This window comes from Harpia harpyja, chromosome 8 (assembly GCF_026419915.1).
Source record: "Harpia harpyja isolate bHarHar1 chromosome 8, bHarHar1 primary haplotype, whole genome shotgun sequence".
NCBI lineage: Eukaryota > Metazoa > Chordata > Aves > Accipitriformes > Accipitridae > Harpia > Harpia harpyja.
The window spans coordinates 44792678-44819885 of record NC_068947.1 but is presented as its reverse complement, the minus strand read 5'-3'; the positions used below and the strand labels follow the sequence as shown (position 1 = coordinate 44819885).

At 40.1% G+C, this 27208-nt stretch overlaps 2 protein-coding genes across 6 annotated transcripts in view; both read right to left on the bottom strand.

Annotated features, from left to right (window-relative positions):
• Window positions 1–1687: 1687 nt before the first annotated feature.
• Window positions 1688–11612, bottom strand: LOC128144706 (cell cycle control protein 50C-like). Its single transcript, XM_052793845.1, has 7 exons — window positions 10915–11612; window positions 9954–10064; window positions 8578–8679; window positions 7696–7786; window positions 5345–5482; window positions 4122–4331; window positions 1688–3043 (listed from the first exon to the last, which is right to left on the bottom strand). The coding sequence occupies exons 1-7, from the start codon at window positions 11125–11127 to the stop codon at window positions 2856–2858; spliced, it is 1053 nt and encodes a 350-aa protein (XP_052649805.1). The 5' UTR covers window positions 11128–11612; the 3' UTR covers window positions 1688–2855.
• A 673-nt stretch (window positions 11613–12285) lies between these two features.
• CMSS1 (cms1 ribosomal small subunit homolog) overlaps window positions 12286–27208 on the bottom strand; it is a 244276-nt gene continuing 229353 nt past the window's right edge. For all 5 annotated transcript variants that reach the window (XM_052793850.1, XM_052793846.1, XM_052793849.1 and 2 more), the window contains 8 exons: window positions 27119–27190; window positions 23934–24063; window positions 20965–21024; window positions 20178–20280; window positions 18649–18709; window positions 17683–17770; window positions 15974–16062; window positions 12286–12556 (listed from right to left, as the gene is read on the bottom strand). In XM_052793850.1, the coding sequence (XP_052649810.1) occupies window positions 12473–12556; window positions 15974–16062; window positions 17683–17770; window positions 18649–18709; window positions 20178–20280; window positions 20965–21024; window positions 23934–24063; window positions 27119–27190 (687 nt within the window). In that variant the 3' untranslated portion in view covers window positions 12286–12472. The remainder of the gene's footprint in view (window positions 12557–15973; window positions 16063–17682; window positions 17771–18648; window positions 18710–20177; window positions 20281–20964; window positions 21025–23933; window positions 24064–27118; window positions 27191–27208) is intronic.

Genomic DNA, 27208 nt, shown 5'->3' with positions numbered 1-27208 from the left:
TTCAAAATCACACTGGATTTTGTCTGGAATTATGCTTCCTGCTGGTATCAGCAGCTGACAAAAGGGGACAAGCCACAATGAGGAGCAGTTAATGATGGCTTTTACTATCTTTCTGTTATGTTAGGCCAGTCCTTCAGCCAGGGCTCTCACTTCTGTTTCAGCCCCTGCACAAGAGGGAATAAGGCAGCAGCAGCATAAAACAATTCCAATAAACATTTCATATAGGTAGAGGAGTATTCCCCAATGTGGGCACTGAGGAACACATCTACAAAATTCTCCTGAAAAGGCACATTCATGCAAGCTCTGGCACAAGGGGCAGACCAACAGCATAGCTGTAGCACTGGCACAAAAGGCAGTGTAAGGAGGTTGCTATAACTTATTTTCCACTCTTTTGAGCAAGGTGGATTCCATCTGCTGGGAGTAGTTCATCAAAACTGCCATTCCTGTTGCTCTGGTCTGGGCAGCACAATCCCGAATGGTAAGACAGACACTGCAGAGCTGCTCAGAGTTAACAACAGTAACTGCTGGAGCTCAAGCAGCAGCTTCCAAGGACATCGTTCAGAGGGTACAAGAAAGATATAAGACGTGTTTAAAGCTGTAGTAAGATGAAAAAAAGGTTTTGGGTTTATAAATGAAGACTTAGACAACTTCCGGCATAATAGAAAGAGGAAAATTTGTTTGAAGACAGGTTTTCTCTGTGGAGGGGTTTGAAGACAATGTACATTTCAAGAGAAGAGGTTCCTGCACAAACCTTTGGGAGATAATGGGCAAACTGCAGCACTACTTGCTAGACTGTGTTTTTTCTAAATAAGTTTTTTTTCTGGTAGACACTGACTCACTGAAATACACACCTCATTATTCCGTCTCCTTTTACTAACATTTTTACCAGATACTTCATGAAGAAATAGAATCACTGACAATTGCACTGTGACTTAACCACCCAGATGACATATTATTTCCTGAAAGTCAGTTTCTTGGAGGATTTAAAAAAAAAAAAAAAAAGGAAAAAAGCTCCTGCGGTCTGTTTGGAGCCAGAAATCCTAAATTCAGTTTTGGCAGCAACTCCCGTCAGGGCTTTCCAGAGGGCTGCATGGGATTACATTTTCAAAAGGACTTAAAAGGTTTCAGAGCACATCTCATTGTTAAAAGTGATTTAGACTAATGATCTTAAGCATTGCTAAATGTACTGCTTCATGCTCTGTCTTGTCCAGTGCAGTGAGGGGCAGGGCTCTCCCACAGCTCCTGACAGATTTAGATGCAACGGTTTGAAATACTGGAACCCCGTTTCTACAGCTTTCTGATGGAGGTGACTGGCCGTGACCAGGAAAAGCTGACGGGGACTCACATCTTAGCCCAGCATAAACCATCAACAGAGGGAGATTGTACTCCAGGCCAGGCTGTGAACTTGAGGAGCACTCCTTCTGCTGCTCATGGCACAAGTATGAAGCAGAGATTAAAGGAAACAGTACCTTCTGTGGCTGCAAACAGATTCACCACAGGCCATCTGTCAAAGGTCACAAGCTCCTAAGTGCCTGAGACACTTTTCAAAGCAGGCATGGGTGCCCTTGACAGTGGCGCACAGCCTCCCTGTGCCACATTCCCTTCTCTTGCTCTAGTCTGTGATTTCTTTCTTGTTTTAGTGTGGAGGGTTTTTTTAGGGGAGGGGGAAGTAAGGCACACAGAATACTTATCAAAGGAATTAAAGTGTTCTATTCCATTTGCACTTTTGCAACAGAAAAACTTTTTTTTTTAAATTTGGATGTACCATGGTATACTTGGCCTAAATTCTTCAGTGCTGTTCCAACATTTTGTGAGAGACTGGAAGTAACTCCCAAACGCGTAAAATTTTGAAAATGTAACATGAAAATTGATAAGCCTGTTCACGAGCTGCAGTGTTTATTTTCTGAAAATTAAGTTGACAGATTTTCTGATGCTTTGTTTTCTATTGACAGTAAGTCACCACACCACGGAAATGAGGGCTGAAAGGGGAAGAGACATTTCATGTCATGTAAGAGTCTGCGAACTTTTGCGTGGAAGGGTAGGGTAGGTAGGAGTGCAATTGTGGCCTAATAGCTATATTAGGTAGATGTTTCTGCTAAAATGTTGAGCATTAAAGTAGTTTTTAATTTAAACTTTCTATTAAATCATAATTTTAAAAATGTAAATCAGTGTTCTGATGCCCTCTAGCTTCGCAGGTTAGTCTCAGTACCTAGATAAAACCAAGAAATTGTGTTTAAACAAACTCCAAACTCCTAAACAATGCCCTGTATTCAATCGTAAATCAAGAGTCAAACTGGGATGAATATGCTGTGCTAAATTGGTTGCTTTTTCAGGATAGCTGAAAAAGGTATATAAAACCTAAGCCAAGCCATTCGGCCCATGCATGTGGCCCACAAACAGATTTTAGCACCAAGTTCTACCAGCTCAAGCTTTTTGTTGGACCAAGACCTCACTTTTTACCCATCCAAAGCTCCATTTAAGTCAAGAGAAATATTGTCTGAATTAAGGGCTGAGTAAGAAACGAATATGGACCGTTACTTCTGGCCAGACATTAGTACCATATAATTTCTTTGCCATTGCAATTCTAACCCACTATGTTATCTGTTGTTTGAAGCTTGTCTCACTACAGGTTTCCTAGGAAATCAATTTAGGAGCACACATACATTAATAAGAATGCAGCCTCAGGTATGTTTGGTTTTGGATGATGGAATAGCACCGCCCCTCAATTTGCTTACATTCCCCAAACCTGTTACTGAAACAGATCCAGAGCTCAGGGGAAAGAATGAAAGGTCTGCACTGCACGTTCTTCATTTACAGCACACCTTTGCCTTTGTTCAGAAAGCCAGGGAGCCTTATTACTTCTGAAAGAACGTTTTCTTTTTTCTGAGCTTTAAGTGGATGACAGTTATGACAAAACCTGTCAGGGTTGCTGCTGTGCCAGAAACCACGTAGGCAATTCCCAGGAATGGGTTACTTCCTCCACTCCATACCACGGTTGAAAGAATCACATGCTTCCTCCCCTTGAATTTGGTAACAGGGAAGTCTGATAGAAGGATGTTAAGGTTTTGCTAACAAAGCTTACATTATTTCCAGGGGAACAAAAAGTAGTGGTAAATGCTCAAAAACCTTTCCAAGGCATAAAGAGCCTAGAGATCTGCATTTGCTGCAAAAATTCCTTTAACTGATCTGTGATGTCTCTGCTATTCTGGGTCCAAAAACCCAGTAGAAGCCGGTGGTAAGAAATCTGGCTATTTTAGATACAGTTTCTGTGTGAACATGGAAATACTTTTTTTTTTTTTTTATTTTAAATTTCAGGTTCATAATTTATGTAACTGCTACTGTGTTAATTTGCTATGAAAACTCAGTTGAAAATGAGCCTTTTGGGCAGCGTATCATGATGATAATCCACTTATCATGATGATATTCTCACTGAGGGAAGTGCTCACCTCTACCTAATATGTTGTCTACCTAGAACATTACATGATTTTACCTTTCATCTCTCCACATGGAAGCTTTCAGAATAGAACTGTGCTACAACATGTAAATCATAGCTCTCCTGGCTGAGAGAGGAGAGAAATTTATAGTCATCTTGACATAACTCCTGGTGACAAAACAAGTGCTTTAGTCAGCAAAGTTCATGCTGTTCAGCATGAGAGTGTATTTTCACCAGCACAGAAGTTCCATTCAGCACATGGCCCAAATCTGCCAGAGGGCTCTGCTGACACAGGCGTCCCATCCTGCACAGCTCTCCACCTCAGTGATACCTCTGGCACTTCGTGCACCCCTGTAAAGGTGTCTACACATCTGATTAGGCCACTATTAAATATTTGAGCTAAAACAACTCTTCAGTTTTACCCTTTGTGTGAAGTTCTCATGCTGTCTCCAGCCAAAAGTAGCCCCCTCAGAAGTCAAATCCAAGTCACGGGCTGCCACTTGAGTAACTCGTCTTAACTCCATCTGCACAGGCTAAAGAAAATCCACTTATAGCTGTCTCATCACCCTCAAAACTAGGTGATTTAGTTTTGGGTGTTTTGCTTGGTTTCTTTGCCATTTTACTATACAAATCCCATCCACTTCCCTCTTGTAACTATCTAATAGTCTTGGATAATATGAAAGGATACTATAGGAAATATGAAAAGTGTAATTGCCGGCTGGGAGGCCATCTGCAAACTGCCTTATCCGTCTGACACGACGGTAAAGATTTCTGAATGTAGCAAAGGCTGACACTCGCATCCAGATAATGAAGTCGTCATTTACATAACCGTTGTTCCTTTCATCTTCGTCATCTAACAAATACACTGGTTTCTGCCAGTAAGGAGGTCTTGCTGTCCCTGATGAAAAAGAAAGCAAGCAGGAAAGACATAGTAAAAACAGTGGTTGGTGACTAACTTCTGGGCCTACTCACAACCAACACAGAATATGAGATATGAAAGAGACACAGACTGTCCAGTATTGAAAAATTATATATGCTACGTAACACTTTTCACCCAACCATCTCCACTCACCTCAAACATGAATTAACAGAGTTTAACAGTACCCAGGGGTTGCTACACATTAGAAACTTCAAGCACAGGAAAAAGAAAGTGACTTGGACAAATGAAAATACTGTTTATTCTGGATTCTTGCCTCTTCAGCAAGCAACATGCTCTCTATGAGGAACTTGCCTTCGTTTTTATACATTAATTTATTCCTGTACAACCGGAAAGGCACCTTTTTGGAGTCCTAACAGCACAGCCTATGGTATCTAGAATCTGTCATATGAAAACTACTTAGATAATTAACTCTTGCGTATTGCATCCAGTACAGCACTGCCCTGATCCAGAATAGGGAGCTTTTAGTCCCACTTCAATACAGATCAACCATAACAAGGAAACAGCCCTAAGAAACAGCTGTTTAAAAGAACTAGTGACAATAGCAGCCTCACTTGTCTCACAACTGCCTAAGAATCTGCAAAGGCATGAAGGAGGAAAGATGTGACGTGCAATGCTCCTTCATAGATGTTTTCAACAGGAAAAAATAAAGTGACTGCTTCCTTGCTTTCTCTGGACAGATTAAGCATTACAAGAAACTATACAGAAGGGTGTTGATGTGGGCTAACTTCAGTCTTCCAAAACCACTTTCTCCCAATTTCAGTCAGTGATTTAAAAAAAAAAAAAAAAAAGTGGTACTTTGGCTAAATCTGTCTTCTGCTCTCAGTCACCCTCTAAAGCTGCTTCTCCCACCTGCTTTGGGAGGTATTTCTCCCAAAGGCAATTCGTCTCAGAATGGGAGACCATCACACACAGGGCAGGGGGAGGTAGGGAAGCCATTGAAAAATAAGGAATACCAATGGAACCATTCTTACCTGCAAATGCAGAAGAGAGATTGTATGATTTTGGATTGCGAAATTTCACATTTTTATCTGTCCACCAACTGTTTCCAGTCTTCAGCAGTGGTACTTGAATAACAGATGAGTTAAGATTGTAAAACAGATCAATAGTATCTGCAAGGAATACAAGAAGCAATAACTATGAGTAAAAGACAGTCATTCTAATTGCCAGCATGACTAACAAAAACTGTCACATTGAAGCACCTTTCAAGTGAATAGAAAACAAACAAAAAAAATCCTGGGAAAGGTTTCATCATGACTGTGTACAGAGCATGGTACATTCCATAAGAAGAATTAAGGTTCCAGAGCCTTAGAACTTCTGACGTTTCAAAGACTGAACATACTCCTACCAATAATCCTATTGAATCCCTGTGTAGAAATATGTGCAAGTATCTCATGTCCATCAACTCCTGTGTGACTAACTTCTTTGCAAATCACTTCTGGACCTCTCTAGCTAGTTACAAAAGTTACTCTCCTAGTTAGCTTTCCCTAGCATTTCTTTGGCAGTTGTCCTGAACTGATTGCTCTGCTATATATAATATGTGTTTTCGGGGAACAGGGGAGAGGTGAAAGGACGATCAAGGGAATGCATGATCCTTTGGAGAAGATTTTGCTTTGGTCTTTGTCTACGAACTTGGACGTGAACACTTCCTGCAACCAAAAAACATTTAGTTAAAACTGTGCTTAACCATGCCATTTTGTTTTGGTGGGCAAAAAGCAATTTTCCTACTCAGATTAGTTTAACATAAGGCAAAAACATTATAGGTCTCATTGCCATCTATGTAAACACCTATGCAGCCAACAAGATGATGGGCAGGGACAGTTAGATGATATAGAGGGGAGGGGCTGCTTTTTAGGAAACATGAAAAACACAACTCAACCGCATGAGCATCAATGAAAACTTCCTTTTTTTTAATCCTGCTACAAAACCTGTGTTCGCACAGCTCCTTAAGGCCCAGACATGCTCTTCTGAGTAAGTGGTCATTCTGTGCCCCACTACCTCCCCAGCTGTTTGTCACTAGTTTATTAACATGAGTTGCAATTCTCTGACCTCTGCCTGTTTAACTGCTTGTCTGACTGCTCCCTTACAGGCTACCTTAGGTTAAAAACCTTTCCCGTGGCAGGAACTTGGTCATCTTCCTCATCTTACAAAACAAGATTAGAGAGCAATCAGAGAACCACCTGAAGTGTCAAAAGTGAACGGGAAGCACCCTCTTTCACAGCAGAGGGACAGAAATGAGCTACCAGAGGGGGGATTCAGACATCACCTCCTTCCCCCACATCACCAGTGGCTGGAACCTTTCAACACACTGTGCACTAAGGACAGATGCAAAGGCAGACACTGGGAGGTTGACCCTTAGCATTTTAAAATCTTAGCATCCCTAGTTCTCCGCAGGAGCATTCTGTCCTGCAGCCAGGGCTCCAGAACAGTGTGGACTCCACACAGGTAGCTCTGCTGGCCTAGGTCTGAGCCCAGTCCAGTAAGTCAGACTTCCAGGGGAGCAGGTGGGTGCAAATCAAATGATGAAAATCAAATGGATCTACAAGTTACTGAATGCAGCTGCCCTTCACAAGTCCTCTAGTGTGCATGGCTCAGCTGCTTGAAAACAGCTGCATTGCCAAAAACTGCTGTGTGGAACAGGTCAAAAAAAAGGCGGGGGGGAGCGGCAGACAAAAAGGATGGGGTAGGGGGGAACAGTCTGTAGAAGTTTTTTGTCTCCTTTCCTCCCAAAGAAATCCATTCTGAAATCTGCCAGTGTTCATGGCTAGGAGCCCTCTAGGTTTCAGCCTAAATGTACTCTGTAGATTATGCCCACTAGATTACTACAAACAAGACCAAACCTGGGATCAAATTGAGTAGGACTATGTATGCTTCCAGCATTCAAAGAACAAAATGCAACCACATAGATCCAAAGGTTCAAACCAACGTGAAGAACATGTCACCTCCTTCTTAGCACACCACTGTAGGAAGGCAGAATCTGGGCTCTCCCATCACTGTACGAGAATGTATTTTTTAGCAAGGAAGTACAGTAAATCTGTTGTATCATCGTTCCTTATTTCACCAGGGACTCAATTCCTCAGTCCTGTTGTATATTCACATTGAAGAGGGCCTTAGTAAAAGAAAAATATTGCTCAGCTTCAAAATTAGGGGCAAGTTACTAAACTGTAGGAAGCAGGACCCCATATTCACCACAGTAGCACCGCCAAACTAAACCTTTTGTGGGAGAAAGACAGAGATCTTGCAATATCAGGACTCAGCTGGATTGGGGTAACGGAGTAGTTTCAAGTGGAAATCAGTAAGGCAGATGTGGAAGGTACCTACTTACCATTGAACATGCTGTTGGCAATAGCACCGCAGGGAGCCATGGGTGTCCCATTTCGGTAGGTGATGAAGGGTGCGCAGTAGCTCTTCTGAATCTGCATTCAAGGTCACAGAACAATCAGGCACAGAATCTGGGGGGTTTGTTTGTATGCGGAACATGTCTTGAGAGTTACAAGAAGCATTTTATAAAAACAACATATGGCACAACCATCATATGTACTGAGAGGACAGTGTGTGGACTGTGTGTATGTTGAGAAATGCTACTTTTAAGCCAAAGAAAACATGTTTTAGATTTGTAAGTAAAAAACCCGAATGCAATGATTGCATTCTCCAATTGCCTTATGTAGGCCTGCTGCAGGTGATGCTGTCTAGCCTCCTCTTTAGACCTCTAAATTGCATACTTAGCATGCTACATGATCACCTATATCACCATAAACCTTTTCCTGCTCCTTGTCCGCTTCCAAAGCCAGATGGCAAACGAAAGACTCAGAATAACTTAATTCCCTAACCCTATAATAAAAGCATAGCTTAAAACATTTCTGGCTAAGATGGCTGAAAACACTAGAAGGAAAAGCTTTCTATAAATTTATTTGAAAAAGACAATGTATTTTTAATCAGCATCCTTACAAGGTGCAGGTTTGAGAATTGCAACACTGGACTGATATCTTTTATTTATCTCCTCAATCTTCCTCTCTTATTAACTTATTAGACATAATGGCCCTAACAATCATAAAAGCAGAGACCAAACACTAAAAATCTGTACCTTCTTATTATTCCCTAGAGCCATCTTAACACACTTACAGTTACGCCTAGTTAGCTATCCATATGGTCAAAGATGCACCTGATGGAAATACTGACGATCTCGTAATAAAAGAAGAAAACTTACATTTACATTTCGACCCAACAATTGTGCGTCACTTCTTGATATCACATATCGACGGTGGTTTTGATAGAAGTTTTGCAAGCCATAGTACATAAAAACATCACCCTAGAATTCAAGGATAAATCCCTTCAATAAGCTGAGTTCACGTAGACAAAGTGAAATCCTATTACTTGCTAAAAAAGAGAGGGGAAGAGAGTACTCAATTCATATTTAAGTGTTGGTAACTACACTCTAAGAAATTACTTCAGTGGATGCTGGCTAGAATCTAGTCTTTACCCCAACTGAAAAGTTCAGTATTTTGGCACAAAATTAAACATACTTTAAATCACCAAACAAAACCTAAAATAAAAATGTCTGATTATTATTTTACTCAAGACAGCATGGCTGGCCATGAACCTGCAATGACTATGAATAATTTCATGAGACAGACACTCATTTTCCATAAAAGAAGGTGCACAAGAAACTTCAAAAAGTACCCATTAGCTCTTAATTCCTTCAGATTTTTTGAAAAAATAAGGCTGCCTCTCATCAATTATTTGAACCCTTTGGAAGGTTTAGTCCTGTAATCAAAAGGACGATGCTACGCAGGCAAACACAAGCAAGAAAGAGGATTATTAAACTATAAAAAACCCCATTATTCAGTTAAATAAACTTCTCATCTCAAACATCATTGTAATCTGAAGAATTACAAAGTATTTTAACAGCGTCTTCAATACTGAAGAACCCTAAAGTGACTTTGTAATTTAAATTGCACTGTAATTTTAAGGGATCATTTATGCAGTACTAAGCATAAGATCTCTTTGGTGGAACATGAACCATTTTAACAGTCTCAGCAACATGACCCAGTAGTTTAGGACAGGAAATGAAGGATACTTTTCCCAAGTGAAACTGCAGAATGACATTGCTACACTTGAATTATTTCAAGGACCTTTGGGATTAACAGCATAACCTTGTAAAAAAGACTACAGGGGTTTACTTACGACAAGTGGTCAGAGCTTCAGATTTCCTTCTCATTTGAGAGCTTAGCAGTGCAGTAACAACTAACCCTAGACTAAGGGAAAGGGTTTGCTACTGACTCAGAGAGAGAGATACGGAGAGAAGTCACCTCCACAATCAAACACTATTTCCTCCAGCCCCATCTTCTCCTTGAACATCTCCCAACCAAGGACAGAGGTAGCCTGATCTTGATTATTTTTAACATCTACCAAAATGAATAGTAAAGGCAAAAGTGTAAAATTTTGAATATTTCGTGTTTTTAAAAAGTACAAAGAAAATTTAGTCAGGAGCTCTACCAAGCAGAATTGGTGTATTTTATCATATAGGGATATACGTAACAGGAAGTATTAAGCAAGTTGAGTTGGTTTCATGCATCCACTTACCAATATATCTTCCTTTAGCATGAAATTAACAGAACAGTGGCATTCCTTATTCCAATTAGAGGAATTTTCACGAAGTTTTGAACAATCTGAGCACTTATCTGAATAATCAATCTGTCAGAGAAGTGAACAAGCAGAGATACTGTAATAAAGGGCATGCACATAGGAAAAGGTTAGTGTTTTAGCTCCAAGACTTCTCAGAACAGTTCTCTTCTAAGTGACTCTGGACTGCCAAAAACATTATTAAAAATCGACAGAGGCAGAGAATGAGGACTTGGCCTCAATGAACGTTCACAAATTTTATCCCTAGTTTAAAGCTGCTTTAGAGCCTTCTGATGACTGTTGCAGAACCTCCACATCTGCTCCTCGGCAAAGGAGTGCTGAGTGAAGAACACTTCTGCAGCTTGGTCTGGCTGACCAAGTAATGCTTGACAAATCCCCACATGCATTATGGCCCACCCCTCTCGAACAGCCTGGACTCAACTCGACTCAGCCAGTGCTGAGTGTTGGTTCCAACCAGGAGTCTATTAATACCACTACAGGTCTAACCAGCCTTGCCTCCAGGAGGCATTTAAACGTCATGGCTCCCTGCATTTTAAGATTTTGCCCCAGCAAACATGTATGTTCTTCTAGTACCAAACACTATGAAAGGGGTTAGTTTACTTCCTTTCAAAAATCCAGGAAATAATAACAACATTTCAGATATTACAAGCCAGTGGCAGTAATTACCACCCATATTTCAGATATTACCACCCAGTTAACCACCCAGTGCTCAGATTTTATCGGTTACCAACTATCTCTGAGGATTTTCACAGGAATACTGGCTGCTGGACACATGTCCAAGGCATGAAGCCATTGCTGTCATCTTTATCCAGGAGCAAAAATTCAAAGCCTTTTCCCTCCAAATGTAGCCCAGTTTCTTCTTCATAGAAGATGTTCATAAGAACACCACGCCCAAACAAACCTGGATTTCTCTGACGCTGTTTGCGGACATTATGAGGCAGACTCCCACAGAAAGGCAGAACACGCCTGTGAGAAAAAAGCTGGACAGCACAGACGCAATGGTAAGCTGGGGCTTCCAAGCTGGTAGCTTCTGTTGTTTGAATGCACTGTTATCTGGACATCTGGAAGGACGTGCCTCTCCTTCTTGCGGAAGGAAACTTGTCTTGTTTTTCATTTTCTTCTTGGTGAGAGGAAGGAATAATATACTTGTGCTGGAGAGTGTTTAAGCTGAGATACTGTCCTTACTGTTGGGAGACTGTATTGTTTGTTCAAACCTGCATTATGGTCAGGAATTACTTATTAACTAGATCTCTCTCTTCCTCATTTTCTACATTTGTACCTGGATCCCCATGATCAGTTTGTACCAATCAAATGATTGTGTACTTTGGTCAGGGTGTCCACCTCATGCCTCCTGGAAAAGCTTAAATATATGCTTTTTCCTGCCCCACAATTCAGTAGGATTTGTTATGTCTTATTCATTTGCAGGGATAGTGCCAGCTATACTAGAATTTCTGTGTAATCTCAGATGCATTATTTCTTCTCCCTTCATTTCCATAGCTGCCAAGCTAACAGGCATGGCATACAATGAAAGGAGCTCTACTTAAATTGCACTGGATGCCGCTGGGGAGAACTGCAGGTGCTGAGACAGCACTGGACACAAAACATTGCTTTGGAAGACCAAATCAATTTTCTTAACCTACTACATTCATTGCTATTGATTCAGATGCAATTTAAAGTTGTAAAAAGGTTGGGTGTTCTTTATCACAAAAGGACAACTCATTCTCAAAACACCTGATTTGGATCAATGGTGTTCCAAGATGCTGATGATTTGCTCACCTCTGTTCATCTTGTCCTCTGAAAAAAGTCCATCCATTCCCTACTATCCACAGTGACAAAAAAATCACCCAGAGATCATCTCCTTTTAATTTAAATGGACAAACAGAAGAATATTTTTTGCACACTTCAACAGTTTAACCAAATAAAGTCTCAATATAATATAATTTATCATGTAATAGCAAAAAATAGCATTTGGCCAGCTCTAGAACAGATAGGTGAAAAATACCTTTTTGACAAATTACTGAAATTCATACAAGTCTTTCAAAGACCCTTGAGGACAAGAACTAGATTACAACTCTCGTGAGAGAAGTAAATGTCTCCTTTGGGACAGCAGAGGGAGAAAACAGAAAAATAAGTTGTACAAAGACTTTCACACCCAAGTTTGCTCATCTTCAAAGTCTTAAAAGTGACATATAGCAGTAAATCTAGCAGGTGACTGCAATGTAACTCTCATTTCAGTATCACATTGTTCCTGCAATAAAAATCATACTAAAACTACAAACAAAACCTCTGTTTTATTATTAAAAGGAAACTCAGGAAAAGTCATAATGTGCATTCTTTCTGTATCGACAGACCTCTGAAAACTCAAAATTCTTGATTCCATCACCTGTTAATCACTTGCCAATTGCAGGCAGGATAACAGTAAAATGCAGCTGCAAATGACTTCCTTGTTGGTAAAACCATTAAAAGAGTCCCAGCTTCACAGACCCTTCTCTGCACAGCTTTATAATACTCATCTCCAGTAGGTCAATTGTTTCTTTCTTTATCTGAAGAAAACAAAAATCAAAGAAAGCATCAGAAGTTACTGATAATGCTTTGGCTAAATACCATTATTTACTCAGGCACCTTACTATAGGACTAGAAGCGAAAGAAAAGGTTCCCATACAAGGTCCTGAGCTCTAGAATACTTCCATTTTTTAAAATGCCTAGCATTTGCTCTGCAATCCTAAAGTACAACTACGGCTTAAGTCCCATCTAACATGGCTATGGAAAAGTTGTCACTGGTGAGGAGTTGATAAAGCATGCTGCAGCAAGAGGTCCATCCTGGGCTGCAAAATCCCTACGGGACTTCCCAGGGTATCAACCAGTGTCAAGTAGTCCAAAGGCAGTACTGCACTGCAAAAGCCACAACATTGTGTCTGAGAGACCTGAATGAAAGTGAGCATGAAGGTCAGGTCTGCATGTGCTGCATGCAAAGTACTTTGGTTTATAACACGGACAGGGCTGTAGCTTATTGCTTATCTAAAGATAAAAGACAAATGTATTCGAGAGTAAATATTGACTACACATTTCGGCAGGAACACAAGATTCTCTATCACGGTTAGTCCAGAGTCTCCTTATAGCTCCCTCTTCCCACTTATAAATAACTTATTTGCAAGTTTTCTCTCAGGATTATATCCTTATGTGCCTCCACTCTGCACAGGAATAAATGATGTGAGAAAGCCTGACTAATCTCTATTCCACACTGGATGTGCTACATGAGGGTGAAAACAGTTATCTTTCTATCACAAGTCCATTTCTTATAATTTTTTTTTACTTTCATGAAGCCTGGAACTTAAACTTTCCGTATTTTCAAACTTACTCAAGGCTCAGTGTTTGTATTGTTTGGAGACAATACAATATTGGTTTTTGTTGAAAAAACTCCATTTGAATCTTACAAACAAGTAATCTGAGGAGTTGAGACAGCTCTGTATTGCTATCAACCTCTATACACAAAGCTTTCAAAGCAGGAAGCTTGTCCTTTGGTCAGATCAGAAAGTATACAATCGATTTTTATTTAAACTTTTATGATTTATTATAACTCCACTGTGCCAAGACAGGGTCTGACAAACAGGTTCACCCCTCCTCTGGTTTCTTTGTGAGCTTTCTTTTTATTTCCTTCTCTCCATTGCTGGGGATGAATGAAGCGGGAGAGACAGAAACAGAGGAAAAAAAATCCAACAGCATTAACTAATGAGATGTTAAGGCAACTGAGAGAGCAGTGGATCAGGCCACCATCCATTATGTAGATATGATGGGATACAGGACTGTCACGTGGGAAGATTCATGTGTTTTTAAATTCATATATTTATCAGAATATACCACTGTGTACATAATTCTCCACTGAACATCCGGTGAGTACAAAAACAGCAAGTAGAATGGACACGTGCTTCCAGCTGTTCTTGCCTTCTGGTGTAATTACAATGAAATTTAGCAATGCAGCACCTTAAATACGCAAAGAAATTACTGACAATTGAGGTTTGCACTGAAAATAGGTCAGTATGCCTCATTTCTAATTTTTAGGGTACAATTTTGCCTCCACAACTAATACAGGATGAAAGAAATTAGTACATCAAACTGCCAGTTCTCTAAATTACATTTTTGGTACTATAATTCCTCTCCTCTTTGAGAAAACTTCTGACTATTCATAGCATGTATTTGACAATTTTTATACAAGTAAAAGAGTAAGATCCTCTGCTCACTAAGACTGTATTCCATATTTCAAGTCTGCAAGTTGCCAAAACATCCCATCGGTTTCTACTGTGTTAAGATGACTTATCTCCAAAACATTGTTTGGGTACCTTTTATTGCTAACATTCCTTATAAATAACTCTCAGGAATCTGCCTGATGTCTGCAGCAGGACAAATAGCTGCAAAATGCTCCACTTACACAGCTCAAGATGTCAAAAACCTTTCTGTATGTTGTGTTACCCAAGTCAAGTGCAAGTTTGAAGACTCTTCTGTAATCACATATTCACTATTCTGTAATCACACATAAATATCTATTCCTTATGCTAACACTATATATGAAGGCGTAACATTCTTTCTTACTTGCTTTTAACTTGAGCTAAGCCTTAACATTTTGATGTTAAGATAGCCTTAAGATTTTGCCTTCATAAAAATGCATCTGGAGTCACAATTTTTGGCCTATATTCCTAGACAGACGTGCAGAAATGCTGTGATGCTACCTACAGCGAGCTGAAAGGGATAGTTCAGGTTTGCCATAGCCCAAAATCAAATATTAGCAACATAATCTTCATTTTTTTGAGGTGAATCACCTACAGCCTACTGTGGCTATATTTACTTCAGTTGACTTCAAAAATCCATCCCACTGCAACCAGCACCTTTTGTACTGCTGTCTGTGAATTCGTGTTCTCTGTTCTTGAAAAAACTTACAGGTAAGTGCAAGCACCATACAAAAAAGCCTTATGTATTTACCACAAGAGGGAGCCTCCTTGCCTCAAAAAGCAAAGCTGGTTTTTTTTTGCTACTTCATTTCTGCAATGTATTTTTTTGCGGGGAGCTTTATCTGAGATTATTAGGAACATGTACCTTTGTGGGGGGGGGACTGTAAAATACAGCACACTCAAATACACAGACAAGCACAGAGAAGGATCAACGACTGATAATTTGTTTTCACTTGTGAAACAGCAAAATGTCTATATCTAAAATAATAGTCCTTTTTCCCTGGGGAGTCTGCATATCAGCCTGCTCTAAATATGCAAAAAAAGGAAACACTGTGCAGGAACTTGGGAGCTTCATAATGACGACTGATGGAGGAATCTGCCTCTTTCACTCTCTCTGGCTAGATACCAGCTGATGCCCGACAGCATATGGTAAACATGCCTTGTCACAGCAATAAATGTGGAAGCTGGATTACAGAACTGAAAAAAATAGGGAATTATCTTAAAAGGAGTCTACAAATGATGGATGGCTCTACATAGTTTGTACCCTACCTCTTGCCAAAAAAAAAAAACCAATCCCCACAAAAACCCAAAACAAAACAAAAAAAGAACGAGCTGTCTGTGGATTTACTCACAAGAAGTTATCTTACTCTCAGATGGAGACAAAGAAATGCTTCTCCAAAGTTTTATTTGATTTTTGAGGAAACTTTTACACAAAATCCTCTTACTGAGAGAATTCTGGCAACAAGTAGAACAACCATCTAGCATAAACAGGAGAAATTCACAGCACAACTGTGTAAGTCACAGCTATGACTTGCAACAAAAAAAGGAAAAAGTCTTCCTCAGGAGGTAATTTTGAGACCTGAGAGTACAGACTTACCAGTCAAATGTTGACTTCTTCGTGTTTCTAGACCACTGAAGTCAGCTTTACAGAAAGAAAACCTTACTGACCAAGATCTGGGCACTAGAATCAAAAGTAGAATATATGGAATATAATATATACAGGTGCTTATACAATACCTCAGGGATATCCATCATTCTCCTTAGTTTCTGATCCCTCCAGTTCCAATCCAGAATCATATATTTTGTGGAGTTCAAGCACAGGCCATCTAAAAAGGCAACATAAATTTTACTACCAAGATAATATGACATATGCTTATCAAAATGATTTTTTAATTTTACATCTTTTGCTGTCTGTTTCCAAGGAAACTAATCTTTGAACACTTAAGTACTACATTTGCTGGTTAGAAAACTAATGCACTGACACTGCAAACTCCCATAACCACATAATCCCTTGCCTTTTTCAAAGATAAACACAAAAGCAGAACAACTACTGTTGCCAGGCTTGTCAAGAGCTAACATCCTGCCAGAAAATAATTCCTCAAGCTTCCTCTTGATGAAACCGCAGGAGTTGAATTTCCATAGCTGATGAGGAGCTGGTAAGTTACAAGGACCCTAGCCTGAAAACTCTTGTTAATGGGAACTGACAGAATTTAGCAATTTACAGGACTGGGTGCTATGTGAATATGAGTCAGGTCAGTGGTGCTGCTGAAGAATTCCTTTATCCTCCAAAAAAATGGTGGTGAAAGAAGAAAAAAGTCCTTTCTGAACTGGCCCTCCAGCTGTTTCACTCCTATTCTTCCCTGGTCTTCTACACAATGCCCACAATTTTCCATATCAGTTTTGACTCCTCTCCATTCTGTAGTGACCTGGCACTGCAACACTAAGGTGTCAAAAAAGGACTAGACCTTAGGATAAGATGATACACCTTGTGTCCCTGCCATAAGCTGCCTCCACCTAACATGGCAATGTGCTGATGTGCTGAGCAGTAATGATTTAATGGTGGTGGAGGGCACAGAAAGCAACAAAATTATGCTACTCCTGTACCCTTTTGGAAGGAGTGGTAGAGTCCCGATCCACAGCCAGTCCCTGACCAAGAAACCACAGTCAGAGCAAGACAGTGTTGAGAAAGAGGAATGGAAAGAATCACCTTATCATCTTGTCATTTTGTTGTTTGTTTTTCTTTGTGTACATAATGTCTATTGAGTAAGTAAAAGTCCTCAAAACTTGGTAAGAGAAAAGGAGATTTATATAGAATAATTAATTTCATTATAGGCAAATCAGAAATAAAATCAAATCAGCAAGCAGATCTGTCATCCACCCCTCACAAAAGTTTACACTGAGCTCAGAGTGACATATGATACAATGACTTCTGCCATTATTTCCTTTTGATTTACTTGCAGTGTTTGATTTCTTGGAGCTTTAAATCTTATACCATGGTTTTGCAATCACTTTCAAGTCAGCATAAATCAGTATTCCTGCCAAAAGAGGAAGTCTCCCACTTCTGCCTGCCCATTACCTGATTTTGTATGCACACTGGTTTTGTTTTAATTGGGATCAGTTCACTGAGCTGCCAAACAGACTCTTGGGCTAGCGCAAGAAGCAGGAAGGGGGAATATGTGGGCACTGACTAGAAGGGGGGGAAGTATTACTCTGCCCTTCTCTGGTAATACTGACTTAGGCCAGCTTAAAGTGATCATAAAATCAACTACTAGAATCTTGACCTCATTTTGACTGACACAGTAAAAGTGGAGAAACAGAACTGTACAGTTTAGTACCCAAATCCACAGATTCATGACAACCTAAGTGCTTCAAAAACAATCGCAGTCTCGCTTCTCATGAGACCAAGTATAAAATACCTATGGAGAAAACCCTCCTTGTTCTCCTACCTTGCTCCACTAGCACTTTTACTCTCCCCGGAGTTCCAACCCCTATGTGGAACACGCCTTTCTCCAACATACTCATCTGTTCTTTTATCTAATTTGAAGAGAGAAAGACAAACCACAGTAAAACCACAATTGTTTTAAAATTTCTCAAAGAGCTGGAAATAATTTCAAGATCTCATAGTATCTCTTTCTAGAATACCATCAAGTAACAAATGCTATTCATCTTTTAAACTGTCAAACTGATATATCTGGGAGAAAGTTTAAGAAATGTAACAGCCAGCTGGGCATCACACTTCTCTAGAAGTTCAATCATTTTCAACTTTGAAAATCTGCTATAGCACCAACTATTTTTAGAGGTGAGAACAGTATGCTTCCTTCAGCATTTAAACAAATTCTCTGGAAGTATCTGGAAAACTGACAAAGTTGAATGAGCTTTAAACTTCACCCTGGAAAAGGGTGACATAAAGCAAGTGTGAAATAAAGCAAAATTTGTGTGTTTGACGGCATTCATATCAAAGGCCAAATGTCCACTCATTACTTCCAACATCCCCATAATTTGTGCTCTCCAAACAGGTATGGATGTTGGGTATCCAGGCATCCAGTTGACAGAATGCAAATGTGGATGCTGGTATAGTTTGCTTCTACAAACCTATGTGTGTGAGCCTTCTATTTAAAAAGGCAAAAGCCATTTGAATGAGCACCTCACAGGAATGTGGAACATCTTTAAAACATAGCACATGCATAAGCATCCACATTCTGCATAGGATTGCACCAGAGCTATTGGAGATAGTGTTTGGCTAGATTCCTCAAACTGCAACAATGGGTTACCAAAGGAAGCATTACCTAAAGAAAGGAACATTATCCGAACACTGTATGAAAGGCACTATTGCTAAATGCATTAAAAAGAAAATGGTATGACACTAGTTAGTTGTTTAGTGTTCTACCAAAATTCCCTTGCAGCCCTTTTACCTTTATGTGCTTTGCAAACAACTTGAGAACTCTGCAGTCTCCTTTAAATGCTGTCATTGACCTAGCAATAAAAAAATTGAAAAAGGAAATGCAAGCATCAGAGCTGGGATTAAGACCACACAGGAGAAAAGCAAAACTAACTGACATTTCTCAATATGCTTGAGACACACAGTCTCCCAGTGACCCCTGCTTGTACTTTGAACACTATGTACAGTCTTGTTTGCTACTTGATCAACAGTGATCAACAACTGGACAAACACAATAGAAGATATCAGTAGGGGGCAACATTGTTTAGATAGCTTTTCAGCTAATACTTAATAATTATGGCCTGTGCTTTCACAGCTAACTTAGTTCAAAACTGACTAATCGCCAAATTCTAATTCAAAAATATCTCAAGTTACTGAGATACAGGCATGAATGAACATGCATGCGCGTGCACAAAAGAAAAGATCTGCATATGGACCAATCTACATTTTACAGAGTCTTCCTGCAGCGTGGCTGCTGGGAAAACCCAGGCTGTCATAGTCTTTACTGCAGAGATTGCCCAAATTCCAGTTAACCAACACGCATTTGTTGGAAAACCTGACTTGATTTTCTGACACTCCATTTTGGCACACCGTAACAACTCTATGTTCTGTATTAATCAAGCAGGAGACAACATATTCAGTACTTACTGAATGTCATTTAAGACAGCTTTCTCTGCATGTTTTTTGCAGTGCGCCAAATTTTCAATTTTCTCTTGTGCAAAGCTAAAGGTTTATATACAAGTATACATATAAACCACCTCAGTCTCAGAAGGTAGTATCTGCATGCAGGGGCTAAGCACTACTGGCACATCTGCCGTATCTATGCTTCTATCTGTGGCAAGGAGTCAAACCTCCCAACTCTCCATCTCATGTTGTGCTGACTGACAATCACAGGAAATGGGGTCAAGATGCAAAAGACAACCATGAAATTTGTGAGGTATACATTAATTCATCAAAGTCATCAAGACTTCTGGAATAAGAAGGGGGAGGATAGAGAGGGGAAAAAAAAAGAGGACAGGGAACGCTGAAAATGGTCATCTCTGCACAGCAGTTTTGCCAGCCTGAGCCAGCTGAGAACAGGACACAGACCTTGAGGCACTCAGGCCAGACGTAAGCGTTGGCACTTGAGGCCCTGGAACGCAATGTCCTCATTGCCTTTGGTGCAAAGTCACGATTTTTAGTGGTGGATCATGATGCTTTATGGGTTTACTCTGTTCCCAAGCATAACATGTTGCATGTTTCCCCCAAATTGGTTACACTTTATTTTTGGTTTTTAACAAAAATAGCACTTCCATGCAACTGAAGTACCGAGCGTTACTTCAGTCTAAAACCAAACACCACACTCCCACAGTTTAAAGAAACAAGGGATATTGCATCAGTTTCAGCCAGTGAATTTGTTGGCTAGCAGAGGACAGTGTCCCAGTTTTGCCTTTATGTCTGTGGTTCCAAGACAAAACCTCTGACTGACTGCCAACCTCAACATAACATTGGCTATCAACATACTTGATGAGTTCCAAGGAACGAAGAGCAGAACTGCAGATAACCAGCATCACCACTGACTTCTTCTCCTTGTGGTTTTTACGGAGTTTTGCCCACTTAGGACAAACTGCAATGAAAAAGCACATGTACGTACAGAGAAACTACTACATGCCACAATTTTAAATCACAAGAGTACATGATGAATCGTAGCCAGCAGCAAGAACACACATGCTGACTCCTAAGAGGGCTGGATCTCTTGCAACACTTTTACATTTAGTCATGGCTGAGAAATTGGAAAATAAAATGCCCAAAATAAATGAAATACAGAAATATCAAATAACTGAACAAATTAGATAAGCATTAAAAATCAACAGTTTGTAAGGTGACAAGCCCATTGTCTTCATTTGCCACGTATGACAATTTGTACCAGAGAAAACCAATTGAAAAGAAACATTTACCAGACCAGAAGTTCTATATAAATATACAAGAGAATAAAAATTCTCTTGGTTCATGTCAGCAGACAGCTGCAGGATCTTTACTGTAAGATAATACATACACCTACTTATGAAGCCACAATAAATTACTGACAAATAATCCCTAGCAATTAAAAGAAACCCAAGAACATTTTGATTAAAAAAAAGTGATAGAGTAAAAAAGAGCCAGAAAAACAAGACCTGTCATGAAAAAAAAAAAGTTATTAATATTTCATAATTAAAAACATTTGGCAGTACAGATAAAAATTGCAATAATATTGTATTAACAACGTTTTTTGTACAACTTTCATCTCATCCAGACCAACATTTTAACTCACTTTCCTTCAGGTAGGAAGAAAAACTGTGCGTGAGATCATTGGCTGGCAAAAAACAGGAATCTGAAAACATAAAGGAAAAAATATTTTTGTTGATGTATTTTTAACAGCAAAAGGAGCGCATATGTTTGCAGCATAACCACTAGTTATACTGATGAAATCACAACTGTGTTAAAATCCATCATCAAAAAATTACCATTTGTGAAACAAAGATTAGTGTACACATCATGTACTAGAAGCTTTATATTCGATAAATGAATAAAGGTAACATCTCTCAACTCAACTGCAATTCCTTTCTTTTCTCCCACCCTGAAACCTGAATACAGGGCTGCACAGGTGTGATCACACACTTTAAGAAAAGTTTTCCTATGTCTTTGCCAGAATCAATCAAAAGTCTTAGCAAAAAGCCTTACAGTCAACCTGCTAGGCTGTTCCTCCAATCCACCTCCGATGGAATACATTTGTAGATCACCCAAACAATTCACAATGTGTAAATGCAAGAACCTACCAATAATCTACCTGTCAATAAGTTTGTTCCTCTTTGTGGCCTTTCATATTGTGGTAATCTACCTAACTATATTGACCCTAACGGCAACACCTACACCGCATTTTAACACGTTCCTCTTCCTTCATTTCCCACTGCCTGCCTGCCTATCTTTTACCCAGTCACTACTATGTTAACTAGCTTGTCTTAAAAGTACTCTGTGGCAGACATGCCATTTAACTTTAACCTTCATATAGAGGCAATGAAGAAAGACAAGGTCCTAACAAGTTCTTTGGAAGGTCCTTTCTCCAGTGTCTACACAGAAAGTCTAAGTTCTTAAAAGGGTGATTAGAATTACATGGTCTGAAAACTTGCCATCGCTGTTAAGGGTCCTTTGCCTGATGGAATAATACACTCCCACAGAGCGTTAACAATTCTGCCTTGAGGGACCCACTATTTGTCATCATGAAGCACAGCACCTCAGGGTGCCTGTCTATGGATGTTTGCTGATATATTTTAAATAATGAAGGAGGTTTCCTTACAGACGTTATTCATGTTTACATGGATGGCGCATTGTGCTAATGCTGGCAGTATCAATCCGTGATTTCCATTGAAATAGATAGTGTGACAAACTTTGCTTGTAGCTGATGCCTGCCTGAAGTCCTGCTTGTGTAGTTTCTTGAGCATAGCCACTCTCCATCACTGTATCTTCCATTTAATGAGTGTTGTCTTGCTAAAAACTTTTATTTTGTACCGATCCCTTTTATTAAATCCAGAGATTGACATTTATTGGGAGTTGAGCTCCAAAGGCAATGAACGTGTACAACTGAAGGATCAGCAGCTGATTTACTTTTAAAATCGTGTTTAAAAGATGCACTTGACGCTGGTGGGGAAGGGCAGGGGCTGCCCCTCCATAAGCATTTGGTGCTAACAGGAGAGCTCTTCACACCCACCACGGTCCTTTCCACCCAGTGGCAAAATATCTTTGCTGCTGTTTTGCTCTTCCGAACTCATTAAGTCTCGTTAATGACTGAACAATTCAAAAGATGGTTTCTAAATGACACGAACTTCAGTCACTGACTTTTCACCAACAGTCCAGCAACACTGGCGTATTAACAATTTAAAATGAAAGTTTCAGAAAGGGGGGAAGAAACACATAGGTCCAGACTGCTGCAAGAGACCATGCTCACTACAAACCTGACCTTCTGCACTGTGTCAGTTAACAAGGACACACGACTCCACGTAGTTGCTTGTTATTTGCTCACTCTTTTGACATGAATGACTTGACAGCTGTAGAAGTTCATGAACTCCTTGGCACTCTAAGCCTCAACTCCCAGCACAAAAAGAAAGAGAAAAAATATCTCCGTCCAACCCAAGAGCCAATCCATACGGAAATGGGTCACTTTACTAGTCCAAAGGGCTCTTTTAATAAGAAAGAAACCAAAGCAATTTATTATTTGCTAAAAACCCTAAAAGTCTAAAAATATTTAACACAAGCTTTTCAAAGCAATCTGTATGGGACTCCTTCAGGTTTTCTTGATGCAACAAAAAAGCTGAACCTGCCCCATAGAAATAAAGAAGGGTCAACCTAGAATCATGGATGTTAAGGAGGAGCATATTTATCTAGACAGACAGGCTTAAACATTAAAAGAGAGAAATCACTGCTGGTCTGGAAGACACCTGTATTGGCTACAGGTCACTAAAAGTTCAAGATGTATCAAAGGTGTATGCAGGTTACAGTTACCAGGCCATCTGCTTTTCATGAGCACTACCAACAAATAATAGACAGTGCCTATAAAATGACAGTGCCTCTTTATCTGCAGAGTAAGAGGCAGAGAAGTTCAGTGTTGCCTTCATGTCTAATGCAACCTCCAACTGACAGAAGCTAACCCTGCTCTATCCTGCTTTGCCTTTTCTATCACTGGCTTTTAACTGGAGAGAGAATATGGGAAACCAAGAGGGTCCTCGGCATGGTTAAAACTTGGTCACTTTATGCTTGGGCCAAAACTACCATCTCATTTCATGGCACCCCCTGAAAAACCATTGCATTCAAGATCTCATAACCACATCAGAATGATGTCTCATTATTTCTTTGTCTACTCCTGTCAGCCCTCCTATCATGCATCTGGATCGACTCAGATAATCCCAGAAACAAAATAAATTTTCACACTCTCAGCATCTTGGAAGCTATTATTAGGAATCATATCATTTCTATGACAGAAGTAAGCTTCTGAAATTAATACTTTACAATAAAAGGACATATTTTAACCTTTCTTTTCATTTCTGTAATTCCAAGAAACCTCACATTTATTCCGAAGAAACTAACATTTCTACTTAAACATCAAATTAATATACAGTATAAAAAAATATTTCCATAAAAAAGTACCACTCAAGACCTGTCCCCAAAATTCTCTTTCTTCTGCAGAAAAGGAACTCAACAGTATCATAAAAACCTCATTATTTATCTACTAAATGTAGGGTAAGTTACCTGACAGCTTTAATTCCTCTATTTCAATCACTGAACGGTTTTCACCAAAATGTTGACTAAGAAGATTTTGTAGATCTGCAGGGACACCAGGTTTTGGAGCGGATTTTTCCAGAATATCAGAAATTTTCTTCTAAAAAACCAAGTAAAATGGGTAAGTATGGCATTTCTATAATTTCTGCTCTTTGGCTAGCTAACAACACTGTACATAAATCTTGCTCCATAACTTTATACAGTTATACGGGCTTAATTGCAGCCTAATTAGAAAAACACCTTACAATGGGACAAGACTCCCTTCGTCTTTAGTGGGGATGCAGACTTCAGATGCAAGTTCAGATACTTTGATGAGATGGTCTGTGAGCCCAAAGATAAAATATCTTGTGCACTCACCTGAAATGCTGCCGTAACAAAAACATAATTGAAAGCTGGTTTTGTGAGTTTTGCTTTTGTTACACTTAAGTATCAGTATGAAAATTCAGGCTTTTTTTGTCATTTGTTTTAATTTATTATTCTTAAAGCATAATGGGAATCAAGTGGTTATATAAGTCTTGGTTATATTTTGATTAAAACAGAGTAACTATCTATCTATTTTGGAAGGCAAGACGGTTAGCTATATTCACAGAATACCATGCAAGTGTGATGAAAATGAGTTAAAAACTCAAAAAACCTGAAGTCAAGCAGAAAGACTTCAGCAGGTACTTTGTTCTTCCAAAATGTATAATTTTTTAAACCAAACTAATAATTTTTACAGCCTGGACATGAGTTCATAATGATTGTGTTTTACACCTTAGGAATGTTAGCAAATAACAGGTCTGAATTTTCACTGAAGTGAAAGTGTTGCTGTATTTTTCCCCATAATTAAGTGGATCATGGGGATAGAATAGCACAGGGTTCCCGTTAGCTGAATGATCTGCCAGCATTTAAGAAAACACCAGATTTTCAAGGATAGAGGCAGCCTAGAGAGAATGGCAAGAATGCGAAGCCTCTCTTGTTCTCACTGAGAAGTGATTCAATTGTGAAAGGCCAACTTAAGGTTTCTCAGCTGCATAAACTGAACTGAACTTGCTGTCATGAGGATGCATGGCAGCATAAGCCTAGAAGTGAAAAGGAGCAGGAGAGTATGGTTAGGACAGAGCAATAGGGTACGTATCTGTGAGGCAAAGTGAGATTTCACAGAGAGATGAGGTGGGCCTGGAAGCATTTTTGGCAGCTTTAGAGGGGTGGTTGGGTACCTTCAGTGCAAGTTCAGCAGGCTAACGTCAACGGAAATTTGCTAAGGCAGCAAAGATCAATGGAAATTTTGAAGAGAGCTATAGCAGGAATTTTAATGTAGGGGACTGATCTTCCATCCCCCTTTCCCTCACTCCATCCCAGCACCCACTCCCTCCTTCTCTTCCATTCCCCACTACTCCGTCTCTCCCTCTTGCCCAATACATCCCAAATACTCCCGTAATGGCAGCATAAGGGGGAGAAGGCTGAACAGGGAAGAGCCATACGGGGGCTGCTGAAGCCACTCCACCCTACAGCAAACGCAAAGTTGGCAGCTGCCTCTCCCAGCCATCTGCCACTCTGGCTGCTGCCTGTTTCACCTCTGCTAAAAGCCAGCTGTGTGTTTGCAAGACCCCAACTAAATCTTTGACAGTGGGATATGCCGAGATGAAGCGCTTATGCCTTCATCTCAGTCTACCTCTGGCCTGGTGCAAAGCGCTCTGCAGTCCCTGAAGACTTTCCAGTGGACGTCTGGTTGTTCAGCAGGTTTTTGCAGTGCCTGCATCTGTAGCATTCCTTCCCAAGATTCACCCTTATTTCGCACAGTCGTATTTTTCTGCCATACAACAGCTGTTTTCTCAAAGAATGACCAGAGGCCATCAGCAGCACGCACAGCCTTTGCATGAGGCCCACAACCAAACCTCTTCGTTGTTCTTCCTGTCAACCACAAACACCCTTCTCCAGCCCCAGCCCCACAACCTGCCTTGTAATTGACTCACATTTAGGAACCTCTGATTTAGCAGACAGCAAGACAGAACTATCAGGCTCATTTTACTTTGTAATTCAGTGTAAGCTGCTGTTCCACAGGACCATTACGTCATTTGTTGGGCCACTTGGTTCCTTCAGGAAAATTACGGCACTCTGGAGGGGAGAAGCCTGATACTAACGAGAAATTCCGTAAGAGCAAGAGCAAGGGCACCTGAGCAAACTCCCTTACTTCAAGGAGAGCTGTGGGGAAATGTTCCTCATGCAGGAAGTTTTATTATTTTTCTTCCAATTCATTCCAGATGCTTAAAAGCAAAGGGTTTCCCCCCCCCCTTTTCCTTATTTTTGGAGAGAGCGCTTTGTTTGGAACCCATAGATCAACCTGATAAATATCTCCTGATGGATGTTTTGATTGGTTGTGTATGTCAAGTTAGTGGCCTAGCTCCACTGAAACCAAAGGTGTAACTAAGCGCCTATTCTTTGCCTGAGAAAAGGGTCTTTTTGTTAGGTTTGGTCACCAATCTCTGTCATGGGATGCTTTTGCTCTGGCAGCAGTGGAACAAGTACTGCAGTCACTTCTGCCAGAGCTGCATTTAAAGCAAAATCCCTCTCTTCACTCTTCCCATTCCCTGGATGATTAAGAGGCCTGACATAATATAAAAAGGCCACCTCTCAGCCTTGCAAGGGAGCCAACTATTTACAGTCTGTCCTGAAAGACAATTAACTTGCCCAGTGTCATATAATTTCCATCTAGACTGCAGAGTGTGTTTGTTGTTGAGGGTGAGGATGGAGCACGGCCAGAGGGAAAAAGTATTTATTTATATACTTATGCTATGAGGAGAAGAGCGAACAAGGACAGTTCTTGGCTCAAAAGACATAACAGCAGCTGGAGCCTGGCCACACTGTTGAAATGGGGCAGATTCTGCAGCAACTGGAATTCCACCTTGCTTTGATGCCCAGCATGCAACACTTGGAAGTGGAGTGTAGACATATACAACAATTGAGCAGAGTATAGACACAATGCCACAGTTCAGGCTGGGAATGGGTATTTTGAGTGACGTCAGAAAAGCAGGAATTTCTATTCTTCTCTAAAAGAGGCTACAACATTATGACCATATTACTTCTCACCATCACAGGGTTGTCCCAATTCTGAATCTTGTAATAGCACATACACCCACTGCCCAGTCCCTAAACACATTCTGGGACATTCATACCTTCTTTCTCTTCTTTGCCTTTACAGTGCTCTCTTGTTTTTCTTCAGGCTGACTTAGAAAACACTCTGTAGGCTGCAAAACATGTATTTA

Excerpts from the sequence above, each read along its gene's own strand:
- LOC128144706 (XM_052793845.1), bottom strand. The coding sequence starts at position 11,127 with ATGAAAAACAAGACAAGTTTCCTTCCGCAAGAAGGAGAGGCACGTCCT. Across the intron at positions 4,332-5,344 it reads TCTCTCTTCTGCATTTGCAG|GGACAGCAAGACCTCCTTAC; the intron begins GTAAGAATGGTT and ends CTTTTTCATCAG. Across the intron at positions 3,044-4,121 it reads CACTTTTCATATTTCCTATA|ACTTCCCTGTTACCAAATTC; the intron begins GTATCCTTTCAT and ends TCCTTCTATCAG.